The sequence below is a fragment of the Anser cygnoides genome, chromosome 3 (assembly GCF_040182565.1).
Source record: "Anser cygnoides isolate HZ-2024a breed goose chromosome 3, Taihu_goose_T2T_genome, whole genome shotgun sequence".
In the NCBI taxonomy this organism is placed as follows: domain Eukaryota; kingdom Metazoa; phylum Chordata; class Aves; order Anseriformes; family Anatidae; genus Anser; species Anser cygnoides.
The window spans coordinates 115,280,943-115,308,273 of record NC_089875.1 but is presented as its reverse complement, the minus strand read 5'-3'; the positions used below and the strand labels follow the sequence as shown (position 1 = coordinate 115,308,273).

Sequence of the window (27,331 nt, the reverse complement as noted above, 5' to 3'; positions counted from 1 at the left end):
ATAACAGGGCTGATGGTAAGGGAGCTCAAAGAACAGCAAATTACACGGATTGCAAATGTGTAAATGGAATGGGGTAGTTCAGAGAAGGGATTTCAGAACAGAGATGATTTAGAGGTGGAGAATGTGGTGAAGAACTAAGATTTTTGAAGACTAAAATGCATTACAGAAGCAGAGGAACAAGGACAGCTATTCATGTATTTTAGTTACATGGGATAAAAGCTTTTGCTTTCCAATTAATAATTACGAAAATCTAAAATCTTCCTTTCTATTTTTTCCCTTTTTATATATATATATATGTGTGTGTGTGTGTGTTTGAATATGAATTCTTTTTTTTCCTTCGGTTATGTTTTTTTTTTGGTCCTGGTCTAGTGTTTGTTGTTGTTTTTAATTGTCAACAGTAACATTATTTTCTTGACGAAAGTACTTCTTTAGGAGCTTTGTTTACAGTATTTTAGAAAACAGCTTTAAAAAAGTCAATTCAGATGAAGTGCTTGAGAGCCTCAAAAGGAAATGATTGTCAGGCATCTTCTCTAGAAACACTGTGGATTACAGGTAGCGTAGCAGCCTCACCCATTTTAAATCCCTGTTTACGTTTCAGGGATAATACAGTAAAGAATGGGATTTAGTTTTGGTTTGCTTTTTGAGATTACGTATTTTGTATGTAATATTATTTAGATTTGTAGTTAACTATTGTTTTGTGATGTATTTAATTTTGCTAAATATATCTTAGTTTTTTTCATTTGATTAGACCATATGGGCTATCAGAAATGTGGCACAAGATCTGTAGTTCTATTTGAAGACACGGTGATAAATGTTCCTGAGTTAAATTTAATCTGCAACTTCCATATCCCTTGTTGAAGTAACACCTGTGGTGGGTTATGTATTACAGTACAGATGAGTTTTAAAAGTATTACGTTACTAGAAGTTGCCGAGAATTCATTTGGGAGAGTTCTGCCACAGATGACTTAAAATTTATCAGTATTGACTGCATATTCTGAGAAAAGTGCATATTTTGAGAAATGTTCTGATGGAAGCACACAATGGGACGTATGTCAAAAGCCTGATGTAAGTAGTTGTAAGATCAAAGAATCATAAAATTGCTATGGTTGGGAGTGACTTCTGAAGATCATCTGGTCCAACTCCCCTGCTCGGAGCAGGTTGAGCAGGGCAGTTTTGTTTTGAGTTTCTCAAAAGAATGGAGGGTCCATGACATGCCTGCACCACCTTTTCTAGTGCTTGGTCACCATCACAGTATTTTTTTTTCTTTCTTTGAAATTGAATGTCTTGTTTTTCAGTCTGGGCCTGTTGTCTTTTGTCGCTGGGTACCTGTGAGAGGAATCTGGCTTTGCCTTTGTGTGTATGCATGGAAAAAGAAACTATCAGCAATGTGAAATTTTGGACGTCTGGTAAATTAATAAGTGCTAAGTGATTTAGGTACACTTCAGCATGTAAAACATCAGTATCTCTTTAATTGTTACAATGCTGTATAGTAAAAACTTGTCCTGTTACTGTATCTTGCCAGTAGATGGAGTATGTTGCATATTATTTTATTTTCTTGCAGTTCCTTCTGTAAATGTTACATATAACTAACCTGTACGGGGAAGATTTGATTTTTCCATTCGTATCATTTTTTTTGCAGTATTCAACAATAATATACTGTAGTGATAGACTGCAGATTGTGTTTTCCTCGCAGAGGAGATGTCTTTCATGCAGTATGATAAATATGATAGCTGGTCCATGTGAAAATTGCATTTGCAGCAAGAAAAAAAAGTAGAATGTATTGTGTTATGTGAACTCTTTTAAGAAAAAGTTTTAGATAAAATTCATTTTATGAAATATGAAGTAAACACTACACTGACTTTTCCCAATAATTAAAGTGATTAGTGGTCTCTGTAGAAAGAACTGCAGGGAGATCTAATAAGGAAATAAACTGCTGCAAAAAAAAACAGTTTCCAGATAAATAATATTTTGCACACTCTTCTGTGGTTTGAGCTAAATGGCGATCCTTGCTCTTATATGAAAATATGTTGTTCTACTTTATAATGGAAAGGAAGTGGTTGTTTTTTTTGTTTGTTTGGAGGCAGTGTCTTTCCAAAAGATTTTTAGAAAGGAAAAAGGTCTTTTGTAATCTTTCTCAGAAGCCATTTCTTTCTCAGTCTTTGTCTGATTTTGATCGGTTTACTCTCTTTTTTTGACCTCTCTGATACAGTGATGTAAGCGATTGTTGTACTTCAGGCATTCATATGACTGTAGCAGTGTCTTACCAAGGGACATGGCAGACCAGATGCCCTAAGATTTTTATTATTTTAACTTTCTCCGTTTTTGCCTAGTTCTGTGTCAGTTACCACAGAATGTGAGTGCTGCGTGTTAAGTCATCCAGATATTAACATTAAAATTGCAGTAGCTGCTAATGTCTTGCCCATACTATGCTACTGTTTTCTTTTCTCCTGCTCTCCAGAAAAGGGATTTGACTTGGATTAATTCTCACAACACACCTGAGACAGAGGCAGGTACTGTGACTTGACAAACACTATTAAAAAAGCTTTTGTGGAATTTGAGGACATCTTTACTCAGAGCTGAGACAAGTGTCTCTTTTTTTAATCATTTTTTTTTTCTTGGTAGTTTAGGAGAGCACATTCTGGATGGAGAGTAGTTTGATCTGAATCTGACACTAGCTTCAACTGGATGCTTCAAAAGGAAGCTGCAAACGTTTGAGAAATAAAAATTACTTGGACTGCCTCATTTTGAAGAAAATACCATCTTAACCAATTCTGAGTTAGTTAATGGTTGTTTAAACCCATAGGCTTTGTAATTTTTCTAATTTTAAATCCCATTTAGTGAATTTGTAGGGGTTCTTATAAATCCTGTCTGCCTAATTCTTTTTTGGAATCCCATCAAACTTTTGGAGGTAGTGGTACCTAGTGGCAAAGAAATTTTCTTTTATCACTATTAAATACTCTGCCTCTTGAATTAATTGAATGTCTTTTTGCTCTGATGGAAGGCAAACAGTCTCTCAATTTACCTGATCAGTGCTTTTTTTATATTCACTTGTTATTCATCTCATTCTAACTCAGTAATCCAAGATTGTTCAGTGTCTCTTAAGAACAAGGTTTGCCTGCAAGCGTTATCACTGTTTTTTTTATAAACATGGTGAAAAGATAGATTTTGTGGAAAAGATATTTTTCTGAGTTTTATTTTTTTACCATAAGTGGTACAAATTAGTAATGCAATAAAAAGTTTTCAGACCTTTTAGATAATATCTTACTCCTTCCTCCCATCTGAAAATTTTGGCAATATTTGCTTTAAATTGTTTAAAGAGCTTGTGCAATGTTTTTGTCTGCAGATTGCCCATTTCTTCACTTCCGTTTGCAACTATTTATTTTCTTCATATCTTTTTATTTTGCTTCCTTGATGCAAAAAACAACCAGCAACCGCAGCCTTTCGGTTCTGTGATAGAAAATAATTTTGTAATGTGTCATTTTAATTAATGCAAAGTAGGAGCCTGTCCTACGCTTGTGAGATTAAAGTCGGAGAGTCACAGAATATCGTGAGTTGGAAAGGACCCACAAGGATCATGGAGTTCCCACTCCTGGCTGCACACAGAACTTCCTAAAAATCTGACCCTATGTCTGTGAGAGCATTGTCCAAATGGTTCTTGAACTCCAGCAGACTTGGTGCCCTGGGGATCGCTGCCCTGGGGAGCCTGTCCCAGTGCCCGACCATCCTCTGGGTGCAGAACCTTTCCCTCACACCCAGCCTGACCCTCCCCTGTCCCAGCTCCATGCCGTTCCCTCGGGTCCTGTCGCTGTCCCCAGAGAGCAGAGCTCAGCGCCTGCCCCTCCGCTCCCCTCGTGAGGGAGCTGCAGGCCGCCATGAGGCCTCCCCTCGGCCTGCTCTGCTCTGGGCTGAACAAACCAAGGGGCCTCAGCCGCTCCTCAAACGCCTTCCCCTCTAGACCCTTCACCATCTTTGTAGCTGTCCTTTGGACACTCTCTCTAATAGTTTTACATTTATGTTTTTCTTATATTTTGGCACCCGAAACTGTACACCTCACCTCAAGGTGAAGCCATGCCAATGCAGAGCAGAGCTGGACAGTCCCTTCACTTGACCTGCTAGCAATGCTCTGCTTAATGCACTGCGGGATATGGCTGGCCCTTTTGGCTGCCAGGACACACAGTTGACTTAGATTCAACTTGCCATCAACCAGACCCCCGAGATCCTTTCCTGTGGTCCTGCTCTTGAGCCTCTTGTCCCCCGAGTCTGTACATATCTCTGGGATTACCCCATCCCAGCTGCAGAATCCAGCACTTGTTACACTTCATGCGGTCAGTGATTGCAAAGCCCTTTAATTTGTCAAAGTCTCTCTGCAAGGCCTCTCTACCATTGAGGGAGTCAGCAGCTCCTCCCAATTTAATATCATCCACAAACTCAATTAGTCTGCCTTCAAGTCCTGCACCCAAGTCATTTATGAAATCATTAAAAGAGAACTGATGCTGAAATGGAGCCCTGGGGAACCCTACTGACTGGCCACCAGCCTTATGTAACCCCACTTACTATAACCCTTTTTGCCTGACCTGTCAGCCAGTTGTTCACCCATTGCATTATGTGTTTGTCCAGCTGTATGCTGCACTTTTTGTCCAGAAGCATACTGTGAGAAACTGTATTGAAAGCTTTGCTGAAATCCAAAAAGATGACATCAGCTGGCTTCCTTTGGTCAACTGGATACTTGTCATAAAAGGAAATGAAATTTGTGAAGCAGGACTTTCCCATTGTGGACCTCTGGCAATGACCAATGACTGTGTTGTCTTTCTTGTGTTTTTCAATAACTCCCAGAAAAATCTCCATAATTTTACCAGGCATCGAAGTGAGACTGACAGGCCTCTAATTACCATGGTCTTCTTTCTTGCCCTTCTTGAAAACTGGGACATTTGTCAGCTTCCAGTCACCTGGAATCTCTTCAGATTCCCAAGACTATTGGAAAAATAATTGAGAGGTCTTAAAATGACATCAGCCAGCTCTTTTGAGTACCCTCGGATGAATCCAGTCAGGCTCTGTAGACTTATATCCATCCAGCTGGAGTAGCAAATCCTGCACGAGTTTGGAGTTGATTGTGAGTTCATTGTCCTTTCAGTCACAGACCTCCAACATAGAAGTTCCAGGGCCCATCATCAGTGTTGAAGACAGAAGTGAAAAAGGCTTTAAATGTCGCTTTTTTGTCTGTGTCTCTATTTGTGAAGTGACTGTCCTCGTCAAGGAACAGACCAAAGTTATCTCTGGTCCTCATTTTGCTGTTAACATAATTTAAAAAGCCCTTTTTGTTGTCTCCCATGGTACTGGCCAGCTTCAGCTCTGAGCTTTGTCTGCACAAACTTCTTCCCTACAGTGCTGAAGTTGCAGAATAACCTTGTGTTTGTTCATGGCTCTCTTGCAGCAGGGAAGATGTCATTCAGTAATCCTTAAGAACTTCCTAAATGTACCGAAAATGTAAATAGCTATAATAGTTGCTATTGTAAAAAGCTACTCAGCAGAGGGAAAATGAGCAGAGCTATAGAGGTGGAACGTCTAAAACTGATCTCTACGGGTGATATTAATCTGATTGTCTCTTCTCTTCTGACTTCATTTTTCTTTTTAATCTTCCTATGTGACTGTCTTGTCATGTACTTAGCTAACATAATTACTCTGATGGTTTCATGTAAATTATATTTTTAGCTTGGTTTCCCAAGAAAATAATACCTATCCTTTCTGTCCATCTCTGCTCCTGTAATAACTTCTGAATCATTTAGCCTGGTTCAGACAGATCTGACAGGAGTTGAGGTCTGAAAGATTAGATTCCTGCAGGTTTTGTGAAAATTGATAGCTGGATAAATCTATGCATCTCCTGACGGAAAAGGCTATAGATTGAAAATGGTAGTTACCTGTTCTGCCTTGCCTTGTTAGCTGATGGGTTAAAAGATCATGTTGGCCAGGCAGAGCACGTACACCTGAGATGTGGGGGGTCATCCTACTCAGCTGGGGGTGGAACAGAAGATACTGGGAGAGGTTGTTGAGAAATACTGGGAAGGGCTTGTGTTGAGCGTGCTAAAGGGAATGGTAGGGGAAAGCAGTTCGCTTGCATGAGGAAATACTGGGGGTGCTGCAGCCAAGTTTATTTTGGGAAGCATGCTTCATCTCCTCCTTATGGAACTTGACCGCTGTTGAGAAGTGCCTAGGTTCTTCAAGTAGTTCATGTAACAGTTTATATGTTGTTGATGATCATACATGCTAAGCTGTTGCATGTAGTTGTTCTGTCGTTTTTTTATATATATTTTTGAGGTTTGTGCCTTGAGTATCCTCATACTTTCTGTCTAGGAAGAAAATCGTATAGCTCTTAGGGGTTAGTTCCACAGTCATGCTAAGCAACAGGTTAGTAGTGAAGGCACTATCTTGCTTTTCACTGGTTGCATATTCCAACCATCTCCTTTAAAGGAGCACCATCATTCAAGAGCTGGATAGCTCAGTTTGGGAACTGAAGATGTTGAAAACTAACCCAGGAAAAAATACAAACTTAGAGGCAGATTAGTTCCCTTATCTGTTTTACTGCAGGAACAGTAGTGCAAGTACAGATGAGGTAGTAGAAATATTATAGCTGGCTTTGGAGGGAGAAATGGCTTTGTGTGTTAGTGGAAGCTGGCACCTCATTTTGCTTTTTAAGCCATTGTGGAGCTGTGCTCTGTTCTTTCTTGCTGCTTATCTCTGACTGCAGTTTGGGACTTTGTGACTTAAAACTCCAGAGCTTTCAAGTGGACTATTCAGTGCCCGTTGGTAAGGAACATAAAACTACTGGAAGCAGTGAAATTACTGTGGAACTTATGTACAGACGTGTATATATATGTCTACCCTGGATGCTGCATAAAAGAGAGCAAATTGTTGGTTGTAAGTGCTTTCTCAAGGTTTTAAGTTACTTTATGCACCAGACATCAGAAAGAACTGTAAGGTTTTGGTCACAGAAGAAAAAGATTAAATGTTTCGCTTCAAGTGGTTCTTGATGCCAAAGACACAAAATCTAGATCCATGGTGATCGTTTTTGCTATGAGAATCATTATTGGATTTTAATTCCCAGCAATCCTTTATGAAATAAAGGTAACAACAGAGAATCTACTGTTTGATGGATGTGAATTTTATCATTTAGTGACATTTAATCACATTTGTCTGATGGATTTTGAAGCAGTGCAGAGGCATGTAAGGTCTGCTTTTCTGCAGCATAAAGAGAATTTGTTAGCCTCCACGAATACTGTGCTACACTCAATATGTGGTAACAGTCAAACTACAGAAGTTTCAAGAGAAACTTAGCTGCTTCAGCTGCTACATCTTCTCATTAGTTATCCACATTAAAGCAGCAGACTTGCTTGTTAGTGATTTACAATCTTTGAATCTTCTAATTATATCTAGTTCCTTTCCCAACTTGACTTCTGTGTAGTCTGCAGCTTTGTCGCTGTACTGATGCGCTTGTGTGGCAGAAGGGGATACACCTCAACTCTGAAGCTTCTGTACCATGCACCCATGTTTTTGAAGTCTCTCGTATTGAGACTGTACCAAACAGTAAGGTGACAGTAACCTTTAGGTCTTGTCGAAATAATTCAGGATTATGGGAAGAATTTTGGACTTCGTTTTTTAATATCGATGAGCTTTGCTTTGCTCTGGACAGAGTTGATGTGAACTGTAGAGGACAGGGATGCTTATTTCACCATATGTTGTCATTACTTGATGTTATCTGGCATGAAAATCATTGATGTTATCTGGCATGAAAATCCTGAAGCAGAACCTGTCAGTGGGCAAGAATTCAGGGTTTCTGAAAGTCCGCTATACGTTTCATTTCACTTGAGTTTAGAGGACTAGTGCTTCTGAAGTAAGTATGTAATTTCTTTTATAGTCTTGGGAGGCCACCTCTGCACAAAATGCCATCTGCCTTAAGTTTAGATATCTTCCATTAGATTCAGGGTCTCAAGGTAGGAATGGAAGAATTGAGAAACCCCACTTATTGCTTAAGGAAATGTATGGTAAATTTGTATTCAGTAATTAATTAAATTTTATTACATTTCTTTAAAATGCTGTCTGCATAGACTATGCAGCTTAGCACAAATTAATGAGTGGGGAGGGGTTATTTTTGGTATCAGCCTCATGTGAACCCAAGTAAAATGTACATGATTTGTGGTCAAACAGGTATTTATTGTCATTACCCCAGTTCATACAGAATTTTTAATGACTTACAGAAAAAGCAAACCAGAAAGAAGCTAGAACTGATGTGAGGATCCCCTTGGCAAATCTGTAGAGGTTATGTGAAGATTATAGAGAAGAGTTCCACAATTCAGAAAGCAAGTGAATGTATTCATGTGTGAATAATTGGTATTATAATAGTTTGAGTTATAGAAACTCAGTTCTAAAAAGCAGGATTCCTCTGACAATAGTATTTCTACTGCCTCTGGCACAAATAGTGCCAAAAGACTGGGTATCAATGGATACATTTCAGATGAGTAGTTTTAAAAGGAATAAATGAAAAGGTGTTAATGCATTAACTTGCAATTGTATATGCTCTGCTAGTTTTTTTTGTATTTTTTTTTACAAAGTTAACTCCTGGTTTTTCTTCTGTAATCCATTACCCGTTCTGTTACTTACTGAGAACTTCAATGTATCATGAATCATACAGGCTAAAAAGTGGTTCTGCTCTTGACGGTTTACAACCTTGCAGAAGATAAACACTAAAGTGAAGGAGAGGGGACTCCAGGTTAAGTTTATTATTTAGCAGCAAACCATGAACATTTGCCCTTTAGTTTTGTATCAGTGTTACTCTTTGGTAGCTCCTTCTTTATTGAACCCTCGTTTCTCAAGTCCGTGTTATTCTCTCAGTAGTGCCTTTTTCTTTGTAGTGAATATAAAGAGAATGTGGATAATGAAATCTGGTGCAGACTTCTGCATTTGGTCCCATGAGTCACTGCTCAATTCAACACTCTTGCTACTCATACTAGACTCTTAGTTTTACTCGGGGAGTTGGGCAGGACATAAAGACTGCTGGTGTTTTTTTTTGTTTGTTTGTTTTGGTTTGTTTTTAAATACTGCATTATTTGCTTGAATTTTCACTCATCCTCTGAAAGAAGAAAACTGTAAGAGCCAAGCCTTTGCCTGCATCATGTATGAAAGAAAATCAGTGTAACAACATTAAGGGTGCTAAGGATCTGGAACCAAAATTTCTTTTCATATCCCAAAAGGCACTGCTTTGCAGAAAGCAGTAATACAGCCTAGAACAGAACGAAAAGGTGCCCTTTTGAAGGGACACTTTGTATGTTAGGACCAGAGGTCTACTTTTGGTATGGTCAGGAAAGTAAAAACTGGAGAACGTACTCAAAGGTGTACTTAGGTAGGGGATTATCAGCCTCACTGAGGTCCTGAGCTTGTGTTAAATGAACTCAAATCTGAGGTTTAGGTACATTTATGAAAACCTGAAGAAAAAAGGCTTCGGTGGCTGGAATGGAAGTGGTTGAAAGGAGGAAGGTATTTATTTATCTGAGTGTCAGGAGAAAAAGTTGATTCTTAGAAGCACACAGACAAAAAAAAAAAGGGTATTTGAAGTGTTGGTTACAGGTCTGGGCCATTCAGGTGACGATAGTATTCCTTAAAACAACTGTAAGAGTATGGGAAGGAAAAATTCTGTCGCTAACCAAATGCTATTGACTAAACATGGGTGAAAACCAAAACTAGATTACTACATTTGTCAGTACAAAAACTGTTAAACATTGAGAAGGGCATATTCTGCAGTATCTGTCAATGAGAAGAGGGCGTATTCTGCAGTATCTGTCAATGAAAAGCGGTTTTCTTTCCTAAACTGCAGTGGTTGGCTGTAGGTATAAATTTATTTGAATGTTGTGACATAAAGACCAGTTTTGTAACAATAGCAGTGTTTCAATCAAAGCTCTGCTTTGTGCGCATACTTTGAGGTGGATGAAATATTTCCTGCATTCACTGGTTTTTATACAGAGTAAAATAGAAAACCTCAGAACTCCTGGGAGGAGATCTTTTGTAACACTTTTTGCTTTGTCCTAATTAAAAACAATGAAAGCAACTTGCACAACTGTGAAAAGGCCTGTAACTTCCATTTGAATAGTTTGCATGAGAGTGAGAGTTAGCTGGACTTGCTGACTGTCATTTAGGAAGACTTGATACTTGATGAAATGTGTAATAAATAAATAATTCCATTTTACTCTGATTTCTCACATGCTTAGGAATTTTAGGAATGTGCCTGGGGACTTAAGCAAATACAGGCTCTCAGATAGAGGTTGCAGATGGACAAAATAGTTGCACCAGTAAATGGGCGTTTTTAAAGTGTAAGTCACTAATAATGATAAATGCCACCTTATAGCAAAGTTACTCTAAAAGCCAAAATCATTGGATCTATAAAAATCCAACTTCCTTACTAATTTATACACTTGAAAACATGTTACGTTCCCTTGAAAACTCTTCTGTTCTGTGTTTTATTTGTCCATCTTTGGAGTTGACCCGAGGATAAGCTCATTGCCTAATAGGGGAATTTTTTGTCTGTAAGTTTATTAATCCACGTGTTTAGTTTCAGATCTACTGTGTGTGTGATTGCTGAAAATCTCTTGCTGAATAAAGGGAGAGGTTGTTAGCTTCTGATAAGTTACGTGAACAGGTTGTGGTTCATCACCAATAAAAGAGTGAAACTCACTGTAGAAGCTGCTATCAAATCTCCAAAGTAGCTGGAAAAAGAGGGTTTTCCCCTCAATTCTTACAGTTCTTAAGATTATTTGTAACAATAAATACATGCTCCAAATGAAACTGTTGTATTGCAATGTGATTGTTCCATTAGATAGCTTTTAAAAGGTTAAAATTTATTCCTAAATGTAGTAGTTAAACTACCTGCTTACATATGGGGAGGAAGGTCTGAAGTATACTTGTACTTCTCTGAGCTTCTGTAATTTAATTCTCACCACTTGTACCTGCATAGTGCTTGTATCCTCAAAGCTACGCAGTAAACACCGATCTTTGTAACTCAGTGTGAAGTTGGCAGACACAGATCTGTGACTTAATACCCCATAAATCAAAGCAACCTACAAATAGCACGAACGTTATGGAGGTGCTCAGCATAGTTGGTTTTGAAACGGAGTAGAAGTTGTTAATCTGTTAACTGTTGGCTAGCATTTTCAGTTATAAACACTTGACTGCAACTTTGCAAAAATACCAGCAGTCTGCATCGTAACTTGAATGTGAATATAGAAGTTTCTGTTTTTCCCAATCCTTTCCTTAGTCTTCTGAGCTGTGTCTTATTAGTGCTTTTGCAGAGGACATTGACAACAGTATTAGGTTTGAATGGTTCTCCTTCTGTGTTTTCTGACTGTATTGCAAGCGTGCCCCAAGACCTCTTTCAGATTGGTGCTCTGGTTGTTGTATCTCTGTAAATAGGTTGGGGTTGGGGACGGACTTTTTCTGAGAAGCTTGCTAGGTGATTTTTTTAAAAAGGCACAGGAAGCATGCATTGGAAAAAGTAAAAGTGAAAAAGTAAGGATGCAAGAGCAATGAAAAAAGGATCACGTGCATCAAGTTGCTTCAAGTCGAGTTGTATGCATGGGGAGGCATTGGTGATGAGACTAGATTAAGAAGCTGTGTTTCCCCTTCTGCATACAGACTCGCTGCATAAATGCAGATGTTTGTGCGGTCTTGCTTTGTACTGGGTTGCTAAAATGGTCTGGATTTTAAAAAAAAATCCTCATTTCTCAAAAGCCACATTTTGTCATTGCAACGAGCTTGAGTACAGAGGAGAATGAGTGGGAGATGGAGGAGAGGGTTATTCGGTAGTTGATCTAATAACCGAAGACGTCTTCGAATTGGACACTGGTCATAGATGGAAATGAGAGATTCTGACCAGATAAAAGGCAAAAAACCTTTTCACACAGTGGTTGTGCATTGGTACAGGACACAAGGACGTTGTCTAATTGCATTCAGGAAGGTTTTCAGTATGTGACTGGACAAAGCCCTGAGCAACCTGGTCTGCCCTCATAGCTAACTAGCCCTGTTTTCAGCAGAAGGTTGGGCCAGAGGAGACTTCCTAATGTCCCTTCCAACCCAAATTATCTGTCAGTTCACACATTGCACTTCCATCTGTTTCCTTGTGTAATGCTTTCGAATAGCTGGTGGTGTAAAAAGGGAAAATGACAATAGGGTCTTTAAATTCTGCGTTACCCAAATGAGTGTGACTGAGTTCTACATCATTGCTTTGCTGTTTTCTTCTAGTGGTTTACCTGCAAATGGGTGTGTATGAAATACATTAAGTAGGAAAGGCTGTTTATGGAAACCGGGCTACAGTAAGAGTTTTGTATGCAACTGGTTGTACTTCTAAAAGTCGTTTGTATCTGTACTGATTTGCTCACACTGAAGTCAACAAACAGCTGACTTTTTCTTTGAACTGTGAACACATTTGCCTCATATTACAGCATATTCTAATATGCTAGTCTGTTTAAGGGGAGGTACCTGTACATCTAAAAGTTTTGTTTTCGTTTTTCCTGTATAATTCAGTTCGAATAAGGAGAAAGTCAAGACGGCGCTCACAGTGGGGCAAAGGCATTATTAAGAAGAGGAAAGTCAATAATTTAAAGAAAGATGAAGATGACGCAAAATTTGCCGATGATGAAAACCATGGAGAAGACAGTAAATTGCTGGAAAATGGAGAGCTAGAGATCAGCGCTGACTGCATTGAGGAGAATGGGGAGGAAACAGGAGACCTCTCTATGACAAATGATGAATCCTCTTGTGATATTATGGATATAGATGCAGAGCAGAGGCTTAACAATGGGACATCAGGAAAGGAAAACAATTTTGCATCCACAGAAGAAGAGAGCTCGAATGAATCTCTGTTAATAACTGACAGTGTTACCATGAATACTGAAAAGGATTTAAGGAAGGACTCGACATTGAAAGGGGACTGTTTAAATGGAGAGACATCTGTACACGGCTTAGAAGGTATGCCTGTTCCAGCATGTCACAATGGTAAAATGGAATCCGTTGATGCTGTTTCAACCAATGACAACAGCGATGGATCTAGCAACAAGCAAAAATCTTCATCTGAAGATCAGCTGAAGGAGAAAACAGAATCTTCCAGTGAAAGCCAAGGAGCTGATCTCGTGAAAGCTGAGGTACCACACTGCAGCAATAATGAAAAAGCACTACAGAGCACAGACATTGAGACTAAAGATGCTGAAGCAGATAAAGAAGGTATAGCTTGTTTCAATTCTGTTACTTTAGTATCCATGTTAAATGTGTATGTTTTTAATTTTAACATATTAAGTTGTTATAATGCAATATTTTATGAACTGCTGTGTATGTGAAACTTACTATGCTTATGAAATTTAATTCCACATAAACAAATAGGAAGCCCACCCTTGACTTGCTGTTATGTTCTCTTAAGCAAGTAAGTTTATCTCCATACTTAAAATATTCTGGTTTTGTATGCTTAAAGAGAAGTATTGTAACTATCGAGATGACATTATTTAAACTCTTAATGGAAGATTTATAAACTATTATCACCACAGGTAAATACCTATATGATGCATGCTTTGGTCTATAGGATATATTTTATATAAATTTTTATCCATGTGACACGTTTGGATTTTTTTGACATGGAGATTTATGATAAAAGTGTCATTGATGTTAGATCAAAACCCATAGAATTACAGAATATATGTAGTCCTGAATCCTTGTGAGCCCCTTCACTGTGATTCTGTGGTATTTCCTTAAAAAAGAGTTTGCTCATAGGAAAAGTTAAAGCAGTTTAACTCATAGGAAAAGCCAGATACACCATTGTTTATCTAATGGAGTAGGTATCTGGACTTACAGTCAACACAGTTAATAGTGCAGTGAAAAGATAAGAGAAGGGAAATCCTGGTGGTGCATAAAAGAAGGGACCATGTCCTTTGAAGAAAAGAGACATAGTTTCCTCAGGGAAGAGAAATAAGAGCCTTATGCATGATTGCCTTTTTAATTAGCTCAGAATTATGTAAAAGAATGAAATCTTTACTTCAAAAGTGGGTGCTGAGATTTACAAAATAAATCAGCTTTAATGAGAGATAGGAATTATGAGAATATCACTACGTACACGTTAGTCTGTGTGTGTACACGCGTTTTCTCTAAGGGTAAGGAGCATAGATGAGGAAAGCTCCTAAGGATATCGGAAGAAGAGTATGGTATATGTTAGAACCATTACACCTCAAAATTTAATACGTATATTTTGGTTACATTAAAGTTGTATTATAGTAATGGGGAGGAAAGAGGGCTCCTTAAGGAAAAAAAAAAAGGCATTTTAAATAGTTGAGAAGGAGAAAAACAGTGAATAGATGTAGGGCTAGAATCAGGAGAAAACTTTAAAATATTTCGTTCTCCAGAACAGGACTGGACAGCAGCTTTAATACAGAGGTGGAAGAAGACAGAAATGTGTCACCAAAGCGTGACGTTTCAGGAGTAGAGCAGATGTTTGGATTACTGTGATGATGAAGACATGGGATGCTTTGGAAAGAAAAATGAGAATTTTGAACTACTTATGAAGACAGACTTTGGGACTTAGCTTAATATTTGAACTTCTCTTAGAAGCTGTATAATTTGACATTGTTAATTAGAAATGAGGAGAAACTTTTTCAGTGATGTTCAATATTCTGTTGAGATTTCAGAATTAAGTTTTAAAGTTGATGGGTTTCATTTGTGCTTTGTGAACTGTGGTTTTGTTAACTCATAAACCTTTAGAGTTCTGTGAAGCTGATAAATAATGTGCACCGGCAGAATCATCATGCTTGCATAGTTTACAAAATCCAAGCAAGATCAATTTTATTTATTTTTTTAAATTACAGGTATGTTGAAAAGTAAGAAAACTCGAAAAGTCACCATGGAACTGTCAAAACCCACAAGTCTGGAGCATGGCCCAGAGGAACCATCAGATCCCTTACCCTCTGTAGTTGTTGACCATGACAGACTAAAGGTAATAGAACTGAAAAATAAATTGGATTGCTAACAGGCTCAATGGAAAATATTCCCTTCTTTCATTATAAAGCAAAATTTCCTTTATTTTTGACCATGAACAAGTTTTTTGGCAGCAGTAACTTTTAAAGATGATTTGTCAATCAGTGTTCTTGACTGAAAAGTTAATAAACCTGCTGAATCCTAATTTCCTCATCATTACTGTCTTTACAAATACAGTAATGGCACAGCAGTCCACTATTTTAAGAGTTTCTCCAAAACCTGCAATCGTGTGTTAATTGGATATGTCAGTAGCTGAAGAACTGCTGGGTGCCTGGTAATGAGGAGTTAACATCGTCGTCTCCCTCCCCGTGGACGTATACTTGGTGGAAAGAACTGTTAGTGGATTGGAAAGAAAATTGGAATTTGTGCTGATCTTTTGGCGCTATAGATCGAACTCCTGCTAGTTAATTTTGTTTCAGTTTTGTTTGTTTAAGCAAAGTTGCAACAGAATTTGCTGTGTTCTGTAGTAGAAACTAGCTTGACCTACCATGAAATTTAGACCCCACTTGCTGTGGATTACAGATGTTAATTTCTTTGGTAAGAACGGAAATGTTGTATTAGGAAAAAAGTCTTAATATTTACTGCTACTATGGTAAAATACACACTTTCACCATTTGTTTATGAGCAGTTTTACAAGCTTTTCTCCCATGCACTTCTTTTATTGTTCAACATTTGTGGAATTACAACTGTGTTTCCATTTGGCACTTTTTAAAAGTTCATGTCAATGTAAGTTCTTAAAAATGTCCACTTCAGCTATCAAGACAGTTTTTATGGTTTATCTTAATTATTGACCAAGACGTCATAGGATTAAGTATCATTCAAACAGAACAAACATTGCACTAACTATTCTCTGCATAAAATCTAAGACAAGAAAAAAAGCATGGGTGTAAATAGGGAAGTAAAGAGAAATGTTGAGTCCTTTTGGATCAGTGTGGAAGCAGTGGCCTTACTATTAGTCAGCTGTGATCCCTTTTATTTGTATATATATTTGCAAAATAGGGTTTTAGAAGAAGATGGATTACACTCTGATTTGTTCTTTATAGAAAAAAAAAAAGTGGTTATAAAAGGTCTCCTAACTTTAACCTTTGTTATTCTAACAGAGACTGCTTGATTTGGTGGTTAAGAAAAGTGACAACCTGACTGTTGACCAACTTGAGAGATTGTATTCACTCCTCAGCCAATGCATCTACAGACACCGTAGAGACTATGACAAATCACAGCTTATTGAGGTGATGTTGTACAGTTCTTTATTTATCTGACTTTTGTGAGAATGAGTTTTCAAGAACTATTTATGTTCGTTGTTATACTAGCATGCAAAAGCTTTAAATAGACTTTGAGGAAAGTATTTATAAAAATAATAAAGTTTAGTATAGTAATGGCTTAAGAAACAGATTGTTTAAAAAACTTTCCTCAGAAAAGGATTAAGAATTTAACCTAAAAGAACAGAGGAAAACGAGGATAGAATGCAGCAGCATTTAGAAACATGTGCAAGCAGGGTAAGAACGGAGCAGAAGCAGGAACTTTCAGGTAGTCAGCTTGGCTCTGCAGATTGTTCCTAAGTCACTTAATTTCCCTTATCCTCCTGCAGTATGGGACATTTGCTTGATTGTAGCTATATTACAAAGGCACCTGTAAAAATAATACCAGAAAGGCATTATGAGTAGAATCATAGAATGGTTTGGGTTGGAAAGGACCTTTAAAGATCACCTACTCCAATCAGTCCCCCTGCTGCGGGCAAGGAGGTCTTTCACTAGGTCAGGTTGTCTTGACGGTGAGTGTATCAATCTGAACATCCCTGGCCTTGCCCTTCACCGACTTGCATTATACTGTTCATTTTAGGTGCAAATACTTAGTCTTCTGGAACCCCAAGTATAAACTGTGGGCAGATCTTTTTTTTTTTCAGCCTTTCATTTCTTTGATATGAATGATTTAATTCCTGTGCCAGAAGTTCCCAAATTTGTGAAGATAGAGGCTACTTTGTAGATACACTAAGCCAACAGTTGCTGCTGTTGTCCCTGCTTGCATTTGTGATACTAATTAAAAAAAAATATATATACTTACCTTTGCTCCATGCAGTTTGCTGATTGGGACTTTCCTGCTAGACTAAAAGCATTCAGCCTTTTTCTATATCAGGAAATATTCCCTTGATTATAGAATCATAGAATGGTTTGGGTTGGAAGGGACCTTATAGATCATCCAGTTACAACCCCCTGCCATGGGCAGGGATGCCACCCAATAGAACAGGCCCCATCCAGTCTGGCCTTGAACACCTCCATGGATGGGGAATCCACAGCTTCCCTGGGCAGCCTGTTGCAGTGCCTCACTACCCTCTGTGTGAAGAATTTCCTCCTAATCTCTGATCAAAATCTCCCCTCTTTTAGTTTAAAACTATTCCCCCTTGTCCTGTCATTGTCTTGTCTGAGCAAAAAGTTGCTCTTCGTCGTTTTTATAAGCCCCCTTTAGGTATTTAAAGGCTGCAGTGAGGTCACCCTGGAGCCTTCAGGCTGGACAGCCCCTGCTCTCTCAGCCTTTCTTTGCAATAGAGGTGCTCCAGCCCTCTGATCATCCTTGTGCCCTTCCTCTGCACCTGTACTAACAACCCCACATCCTTCACAACCCCACGTCCTTCTTGTGCGGGGGGCCCCAGACCTGGACGCAGTGCTCCAAGTGGGGCCTCACAAGGGTAGAGCAGAGGGGCACAATCCCCTCCCTCCATCTGGGGGCCACTTCTCTGTTGATGCAGCCCAGGATGCAGTTGGCCTTCTGGGCTGCAAGCGTGCCCATGATCATCTCGGGAATGTCCAATACAGCGTGATATTTGCAAGTTTTCTGCTCTGCTGTCATCCTTTTCCTCTGAAGTGTTTTCATTTCAAAGGCCTCCTGGCTACATCAGCAAAAGTGGGTCGTTTTACTGTTGGTGTAGGCTGATCATAACTCTGGTTGTGCTTTCCCTCCAGCAACATTGTTTTAGCTGCAGAGTGGTTTGGGTCAGCTTGCTGATTCAACTGATAACCAACCTTGTTGGTAAAGGGGCAAGAATTGCGATGTTCCAGTTTGATCACTGAACACCAAATATGTTTCTCCATGAATATTTTACTACAAAACGTGGAAAAGCTTTAATGTAGGATATTACAGAATTCTTGCAAAATACTTTTGGAACCATTTCCATATTATTCTGCTGTCTTCACCTAAAATATGTTAGAAGTCTGGGCTGAGTGTTATGTAGGTTAAAAAGACAAACGTCCAGCATGAGTACTTAGAGGCAGATTACTTCGATTCTCCAAACTGTGCAGATCTGTGTTTACAGCTGGGTCACCAATGGCACGTGTGTAGTAAGAGTTCAATTCGTGCACTGTGCCATTGCAATACTTTCTTAATATATATCAAGTACATTAATTATATAAATGACCCTATTACACTTGGATTTTTTCATGGACTGTCATGGTGGAGTGCTTTTCTGCATTAATGCTTCTTTAATTAGTTTTCTCTTCTACTGTCTTTTGCTAGCAGATGGCAAATAATAAACAGAAATGTCTATTTTCCTATGAATTATTTGTTGGTGTTTCAAAAAAAAAAAACAACAACACACCAAAAAACAATGATCTCCACCCCACTAAATATGATTACTTAAGGTAACTTTATTTTTGTCCGTATGTTTATGTATAATTGATGTTCTGTGTTTCTTGCAGGAGATGGAAAGAACAGTTCATGTGTTTGAAACATTCCTGTGAACTCGTCAAGATGGGTGGGTTTATCCTCTCTTAAACTGCTCACGGGAGAGCAGTCCTCTGAGCCATTCAGTTTCCATTTGCACCAAGTATGTGCAGAGCCTTGGTCTTAAGTGCTCTCTCTTTTTCTTTCTGTTGAATTTGGTGCTATTGTCTCAGGTACCTGAAACCAACCAGCCTACAAGAACCAAACGGAACTTCATATAGTTGTATCTGATATAAATAAAGAATACAATGCCACAGCTTGGAGATTTTTGGTGCTACAGAAACTGTTCTCATTTCTGCTCTTGTTCACTCTACATGCATTATCTTTGGGGAAACTTCAGTCAAAGTGGAGACCAACATACACGAGAGAACTGGAAAGAGCAGATCTAAGTTGAATATTTTTAAACAGGCAACCTTTTTTTAATTTTTTTCCAATCTTTCTCTTCTCTGGGGTAACGGACAAAAAATCTGTTCTAAAGAAGGCAATGATGCATTGTGGTAGGAATCTTGAGTAACTGGATGTACAGTAATTTGAAGATGAGGCTCTCTAGAACTGCCTATAATGTGCCTTTTAGTCAATTGAGAAAGATAAGGCTAATCAATTGGTTTGGATTATAGCAAATGGCAATGTTAGAAAGCTCTCTTCAGAATGAAGATCTCCAAAAGGATGACTTGTATTCTCTTCATTGGATGGCAGCCAGTATTATGGTTCTATAATGCCTGTCTTACTCTACAGAACTAAACTAAGACACACTGAAAAAGCCACATACTTTACCAAAATGGTGAAATTCCTTTTTCATTGGTATAGATTTGTTTTAGAAACAAATTACACAGTGAAACTATTCTGTTGCTAACAGTGAAGCATTTTCCCATCACTTCTTTGTTGTTCATTTGAGTTCTTTAAGGAAAAAAAAAGGGTTAATACTGGCAGGTTTCTTTCTGAAGTTCTGTGTTTGTAATATAGCTTGGACTGTGCGGTACAGGTAAGATGCTATAATCGATGAAAATCCTGGAGTCCAAGCTCGCTTGAAAGTAAAACTTAAACTAGGCTTCATGACTCAGTCAATGCAAAGCACTGTTAATGTGAGGAGATTGGAGGACGGCCTTTTCAGTTGATCTGTTCGGACCACAGTTCTCCAGGTCTGAATTGTGTAGTTCAAAACCTTTCCTTTCTGGAAACTGGAGAGAACAGTCTAGGCAGTTTCAAGAAAAAAACATGTTTTGTCACAAGCTCGGTGTTAAAAACGTTACCTGGGCTGATTTATTTCAAACCTAAGTGGAAACTGTTTTAGAGAAGTTGGCTGGTGTTACCATCTCTAACCATTCATCGTGACTGTCCCTACGTAGCTGTGGAAGTGTCTTTCCAGAAATATGCAACACAGTGTGATTAGTTTTTAATTAGAGAAAACAGTCTTGGACTACTGCAGAGATACTGAGCTACCTCAGCTTTTTCTATTTTAGTTACCAACAGTGTTTATGGAGGACTGTAATCACTCTGCTCCCATTCACAAGCTGAAGCTAAGGTACTTGTCTCCACCTCTATGGCTAATAGCATACCACTGCAGAGGAACAAACACGGGCCTTGGGCTACTGCAGTAATCCAAAGTGCTTTGTACATTGTGTTTCAACATCGTTCTGTCGTAGATCTTCTTCTCCCCCGAATGCCACTGTTTTTCTTTATGGCTAATGGCAGAAAAAACGTTTTTTAAGTACTCATGTACATCTAGTTACACCTTCTAAATGCAACCTGTGCAGAATCGCTGTATTTTTTAGGTGGGAAAGTGCGATTAAAAACAACAGCAAGCAGAAAACACATTTAGAATGAGATTCTTTGATCTCTCATTTGTTTAGGGGATTTTTTCCATGTTTCGTTTAGTATTTATTAGCATCATACCTGTTTGAGATATTTTTGTGTCTGGTACATTAACAGCATTTTGTATTTTGATGGAAATTGTTACAAACTTTAAGATTTGATTAAATAAAATGTAGCAGATTTTTTGTAGCAAGTTTCTGATAAAAGGGTTTTTTGCAAGTCTCAGGTTCTTGCTGCAGAATTTTTTAAAAATATTTATTCCAGTTTCACTTACTCAAAGAAGTTTTTGTTCAAGTAACAGCAGCACTTATGGAAGATAAAACTGCATACATTTTTAAGATGATAATAAATTTATATGCATTAAAACAGTTGAGAATTTTAGTCACCAGTGAGTGTGAAAAAAAGCAAGTTTAAGCTAATGCCTAGCATTAAAAATGGTTCGAAAAGGTCAGGTTTCTAAAGGAAAATTTTTACTGTCAGTTGTTGATTGGGAAAATTTCGTAAGGGGCAGCCCTGCTAATTGGGGAGCTGCCCTGTTGTTTTAGAGAAAAGTAGCTGATTTCAAATGTTAGAGTGGACAGCTTACATAAAACGATATACCCACCTTCGTAGCCCAAATAACCACACTTCAGTTTTGTTTTCCTTTACAGATGTCTGGTGGTTATAGAGTTAAAAGCAGCTGTTAATCTATCCACGTGGTCTCAACTTGTTTACTCTTTGTATGTTTTTAATTTTTTTTGCCATATAGCACTGGCAAGAGTTTGTACAAATTGACCTCTCTTCCTTGTTTCTTGTGAAAATTGCAAATAAACTCCTGTGGGAGTCCTTGCGCTGGGGTCAGTGAAACGTGGCCACCCAGAAGAAGGGTGACTTCTCTGCGGGGTTGGCGGGGCTGTTCTGGAGATAATAGAGTTGCTCTTGGGTGAAGTTGATGGCTATGGAGTTAATTGTATTTGCAAGCTTGAATCTCACCTGTGATTAATTTTTTTTGTTTTTGTTTTGTGTCTTCTGTATTGTTACTTGATTTCCTCATATGCCAATGTATTTATAGGATTACTGTTTTTGTCATATCCCGTCTTCCTTTTTTTTTTTTAATTAAATGGGTGGGTCAGCTCTGGTTTTACCTTCAGTCTTCTGAACGGCAGGTCCTGTAGCTGATGGTCCTTTTTTTTTCTAATTTTATTTTATTTTGTAATCAAAACATAAGCTTGAATTTGGGCTTGTACTTGCATCTTTTGTATCTTGTACATTGGGTTATTTAGACATTGGGGAGTCCTGTTTGGTTTCATTAATGTGTGTCTACTTCATGGATTAAGTAGACTTCCTTCATCAACGATGGTATATTTTGGATTCTATAGTTTTATTCAGAACTGTGTTTAAATTGATGTTTTGCATTTTGACTTCATTTTACGTTAGTTTGAAGTAAGTTATTTAATTTTTTGAATTTCTGGAAATTTTGAACATTTTACTGTAATTTGTAATATAACTGCTGTGAAATACTTGAATAAAGATGACAAGAAAACACAGCTTTAGCTCCTTCAAACCTGTTGTATTTAAAAGAAACTCTACCTCCTTGCTGTTTTCTGCTTTCAGTCTTTTTCTTACCAGACCTCCTCGATTTCGCAGGTGACAAGTTTTACTCCAGGATCTTGCTGTTTTGTTATGTTGAGTGGTTTAATCCGTAACTCACGCTTTCAGTGCTTGTTCGTTAAAGAAAAACACTTCTGATTAATTTCGACTACAGGAATGAGGTTAGCATTGTATGCTGGTAAGTGAATAACACAAACGCTCTGAAGTTATGAAAGTTATGTAGTTATGAAGTCCTAGAAAATGTGTCCAGTTACAGGGAAACACCCAGGACAGCTCACAGTACGTCAGCATTCAAGCACCAGGGTTTCTCATTAGAGGTTTTTAAAGGAATCCTCTTCCCTCCCTATTTATCGTAGTTCTCCTTATTTTATTTATCATAGCTTAAGTATATCTAAAAATTGCTTTAGTTTTCACCCCCTCTGATAAAGCTGCTAGGGGTTACGGAAGTTCACAATCAACCCACATCTTATATGGGAACTGTATTGGCGGTTTATCCAGAGGTAGGCAACTGCTTGTAATTTCTGTAATGCGGAACAGAGCATGACAAGCTGTTACATAGATGTGTTACGGCCTCTCTCAAGGTGTCGGACATACAGTGCTCCTGATCCCTTCCCTCTTTTCCTCTGTTCCTTACGCTATAGGGCTCCTGGGCAAAAGAGCTAAGGAAAGAGGGCAGGAACTTGTTTCGTGTCTGACTTGGCTGTTACACGCAGCTGTGACGGCACAATTGGATGCTAACGGTGATGTGCCACAGTCTGGATGCAGAAGGCCTGGGCCTTTCGTGTCAGCAGGGCCAGCCCCGCTGTTGGGTCTGACGGGCACGGAGCTGGGTGCCCCGCAGGCAGCAGCACCGCACGTAGCGCTGCCCGAGAGGGTTGCGGGCTCTGGATAAGGAATGTGGGGTGTGGGGTCTTGTTATTTCCCCAAAAACGGAGAGAATAGTGTCAGGCCTAATTTCTGACAGTGGTCCTAAAGACGATCAGTCAAAAGCAACCAAGCTCTGCCTTACTGGGGCATTGGAAAAAACCCTTCTTGGAAAAACACTTAGCGAACTTGCATACTTCAGAAGTGTGACTTGGTGAGGAGTAGTTGGGTTTCATCAGGTGCGGTTAATAAAGCCTTAGGAAAAACTGGAGCAGCAGCCTGATTTGTCAAGTGCTGGCTGCTTAAACCCGCAGCCTTCTGCTGTTGGCTTCTGCACGTAACGTAGCTTTGACATGCAATTTCCTGTATTGCCTTAAATTTGAAATGCTCCACATAGTCTGTTTTTTTTTTTTATTTAAGCTGCTCAGATAATTTATTTAAATAAATTAAAAATGAGATCCTTTTGTTTTCTGTCTCAGGCAGGATTTGGATCAGGACTTGCAGTATTGGGGGTTTTAAGCTAGCACTGCATGTGAATAAGTTCTGAAAGGCAAATCAGTAAACTTATGAACTGATTAACGAAGTCAAACGCTTCATTTTTCTCCCCTTTTTATGCATCACTTGTGGTCATGTAACTATTATGTAAAAATCAGGGATTATAAACTTTAACACTAATTAATTCAGCCTCATTCCATTTCTAGGTGAGGAGTTTTTTTAGTGTGATGATTTGCATAGGGAGTGTATTTCAGTTTAACCCGGTGCCAGCAAACGGCTGCGACTGCTACTAAATTCCATTTATTTTAGGAACGCGTTTGATTTATGCTATATTGAGCCTTGCTTTGATAGTAGAGAATTACCATATTAAAAGAACGTGGAAAGATGCTGAGATTTCAGACAGATTCACTGCTTTTAGTGGAATGGTCGTGTAAACCTTGCCGTTCCCAAAGTTTGTTAACACTTGGATGCTGATTTGGAATAAAGTTGATCTAGATGAGTGCAAAAAATAGCCTTGAGTTAATCTGTGTTAGAAGGCTCCTCACCTTCAATTCCAGCAGCGGGGGCAGGTTGAGAACAGCGGGAGGCTCCTGGGACATGAGTGCAGCCCTTGGGGTGTGTGGGCGTGCAGCAGGAGCTGGAACGGCCCTGGGGTGGGTTCCTCCAAATTTTGTGGTGGTCACCTCGGTCTTACAGCGGTCAGGAATTTGGCAGAGTGTGCACAAGATGTGTACGGGTCCCTGAGACTGGATGCTGAGAACGCTCACACCGTCTGTCATCTGGGGTTTTTGTGGAGCTGAATTCATCGTGCTGAAACAGCCCTTGCGTCGAGGTAAAATTTCAATTTTGCTATAACCCAGAAATGTCTGACTGTGTTTGGAAGTGGGAGCCTGTAGGAGACCGAACAACCTGGCTTTGGGACTCTGGGATGGAGAAACTCAGGGAAGTTCTTGAAAGGGCTCCGCCTTCGAAATAGTTCTTTAGTAAATGAAGTAAAGCAGAGATGAAGACACAGAAAATCAATTCAATGTACGTGCGTTGAATTTGGACTGAATTTGCTAAGAATCTGAGTCGGTGCTGGAGAGGGGAAAGAGTATCATGTTGCTTCAGTCGAGGAACTGTTTGTGGTCTCCAAAGCCCCAGCTCTCTGTTGTAAAGGCCTTGCTGGCGTTGTCCTGCCAAGTTGGTTGTGCCTTGTAGGGTGCCCGCTGCACGGGGGCTGGCGGAGGAGCAGGGATACCCGATTGTGATGGACAAGGACAAGCTGCCAGTTGGTTTTATGTTCCGACCGCAGTTCTGAAATGAGCTTTGATGGGATGCTCTGTGACAATATGAAATGTTTAGTGAGGTGAAGGAAGCGTTACGTGATTGTTTGTGGCTATTAGCATCAGTTTATTCCTGAATTACTGTTTTGTGTAGATGTTTTAAGTACCAGAAGCATGAAGTCTGCCATTTATGTGAAACACTGGGGATTACAATAGCTTTAAAACGAGTGGCTAACCTTTGTGTCAGGGTTGGAGAGCTCCAAAGTCCTGCTCTGCACTTCAGCATGTGTCCAGAAGGCAGCAAGCGTTTTTAAATGAAAGCCTTCCTTTTCGCAAGGCTCAGAGGACAGCCGCAAAAGCACAAACTGAGCATAAATCTTGGTGTTAAATCTTTTCAGTGCTTTTGAATGACTTTTGGAAACGGAAGTGACAACTCTGTAGCTCTGACACCAAATGATGGTGTAAATATTTCACAATTCGGCGTAAAAAATCGTGTCTATTCACACAGATTTAGTGTAAGCAGAAAATGAATGCTGTGGTGCATATGATTCAACCTCGTGCATGCACAGGGTCTACTACCTTCTGTTTGGCTGAGCAGCCTTTCCAGGAAAGCCTTGATCTGGGCAGTTTGTACGTCTGTCTTTGAGCCTTTCATCAAATGTTTAAGCTCATGGGTAGAACCGAACCTTGCTCCTCGCTCCCAGGCACAGCCTCTTGTCTTTGCTTTCTGTTCCAGGTTAGAGAGGCTTTCCATATGTCGGCTTCCCCCCTCTGCCCCCCTAAGATACTAATGCGCTATGACACGATGATTGAGTAGCCTCTCAGTCGTCTTTTTGCTGAGCACAATGAGCTCTTTGTGGCTTTCACTGCATTTTTCTCCAGCCTTTAAGTCAATTTTGTGACTTTTCTGCAGTGGGTCAATTTTTCAACATCTCCTAAAACATTTGTTCACGGTGGAAATTGATGTGATATTCCAGCATCGGTCCCACCAGTGCCATATAGAGAGCTAAAATCGCAGGCTCCTACTCACCGATCCCCTTTTTACACATCCAAAGATCAATTTAGTCCTCTTATAGCGTGAAATTGGGCTGGGAGCTCTTGTTGCTCAATTCTTCTCCAACTTACAGCTTTCACGAGCATCCCTCGTTCCCACCTGTCTCGGTCCCGTTTAGTTTTATTTAAATAAGGCTGGGTTTAGGGGTCCCAGCTAGCCAGAGGAGCCAGAAGGATATATCTGACTTGTTCTGTCCTAATTATCTTCTCTGCTAGTCTCCATTTCCGCAGGTCTATGACCAGTGATTTATGTCAATGTTTTCCATTCAGAAGTTGGAAGAGGATCCCTGCAAAGGCCCCACTAGACAAACTCTGATAATACCAACGTGGGAAGTACTTGACCGGATTAGATATTCCTCAATTAATCTGCCTATTCTTAGCCCGCTTAATATTTGCTGTCTGAATACTGTACAGCAAGAAAGTTGAAGTATTTTGTCACCTGCTGTTGAAAATCTATTACCTTATCAATCAAATGCGTAATCCTGTTGGAGAATGAAATCAGGTTTGTGTGATACAGCCTATTTTCTCCAAAATATTGTATTTATCCTTATCTCTTTGATATGCGATCAGGTTAGTCGGATATCATCTTCCCGTTTTTGCTTGGGATTGATGTCAGGTGAATGCCCTATAATTACCCAGTCCTTTCATTTGCCCTTTTGATAACTGGTGCATTATCAGCACTCCCTCCGAAATACCCAGGTATTCCAAGAGCTATTAAAACGAGTGTCAGCAGGGCAGAGACTTCTGGGCTTTCTTGAGGTGGGTAAGTGTAAGTCACCTCCCGAATTTGAAAACCCGTATCCATTAGGGAAAGCCTCATATTCTCTGTAGGTAGGATGCGGTCTGGAAATGACGTCTTACTCCCTGTAGGCAAGGTCTTTCTGAATAGCAAACAGAAACGTGAGTCATTCCCAAACATTCCCCAGCACATTTCCACCCCTCATTTTCCATGGAAAGCCTGCATGAGGCATTGATGTGTTCTGATACGTAAACAGAAAGGCTGGGGATAAACTCAAGTAGGTAGAATTGAACTCAGTGTCAACAAGTAATGGAACAGTGCATTCATCGGCCATGAAAGTAAATAACTTATTAAAAACGAGCTCTTTTAATGGAAACAGAATGGCTACAGAAATTCCAGCGCGCCTTGAAATCTAGGCTTGCTTTGCAAAAGCTGATTATTTTCACTTGCGGGGAGGACTGGTGTTTGTGGTGGAGCATGATGCTCATTGTGCTTTTAGGGCTTAAAACATTCGGTGCAGCAGCCTTCAGGACTCAGTTCACTGAGCCTTCCTCTGATGCTGCCCACAAAAAATAGGATGTATTACAAATTAGGGTCCCTAAGTTCCCCAAATTGTAGAGGAATCGGTTCCTTTCTATCTGTAAGAGCTGTTATTTTTTTTACAAACCTGCATGTTTTAGCCGCTGCTTGTCATCACAGTTCCTGCTTCTGTATTAATTACTTTACTTACAAATAAAAAATAGGGGAG

General features: G+C 39.3%; 1 protein-coding gene across 3 annotated transcripts in view; it reads left to right on the top strand.

Moving 5' to 3' along the window:
- ATAD2B (ATPase family AAA domain containing 2B) overlaps nucleotides 1-22,103 on the top strand; it is an 84,493-nt gene extending 62,390 nt beyond the window's left edge. For all 3 annotated transcript variants that reach the window (XM_048065688.2, XM_048065687.2, XM_066995008.1), the window contains exons 25-28: nucleotides 12,562-13,257; nucleotides 14,883-15,010; nucleotides 16,152-16,280; nucleotides 18,741-22,103. In XM_048065688.2, coding sequence (XP_047921645.2) covers nucleotides 12,562-13,257; nucleotides 14,883-15,010; nucleotides 16,152-16,280; nucleotides 18,741-18,782 — 995 coding nt within the window. In that variant the 3' untranslated portion in view covers nucleotides 18,783-22,103. The remainder of the gene's footprint in view (nucleotides 1-12,561; nucleotides 13,258-14,882; nucleotides 15,011-16,151; nucleotides 16,281-18,740) is intronic.
- Nucleotides 22,104-27,331: the final 5,228 nt, after the last annotated feature.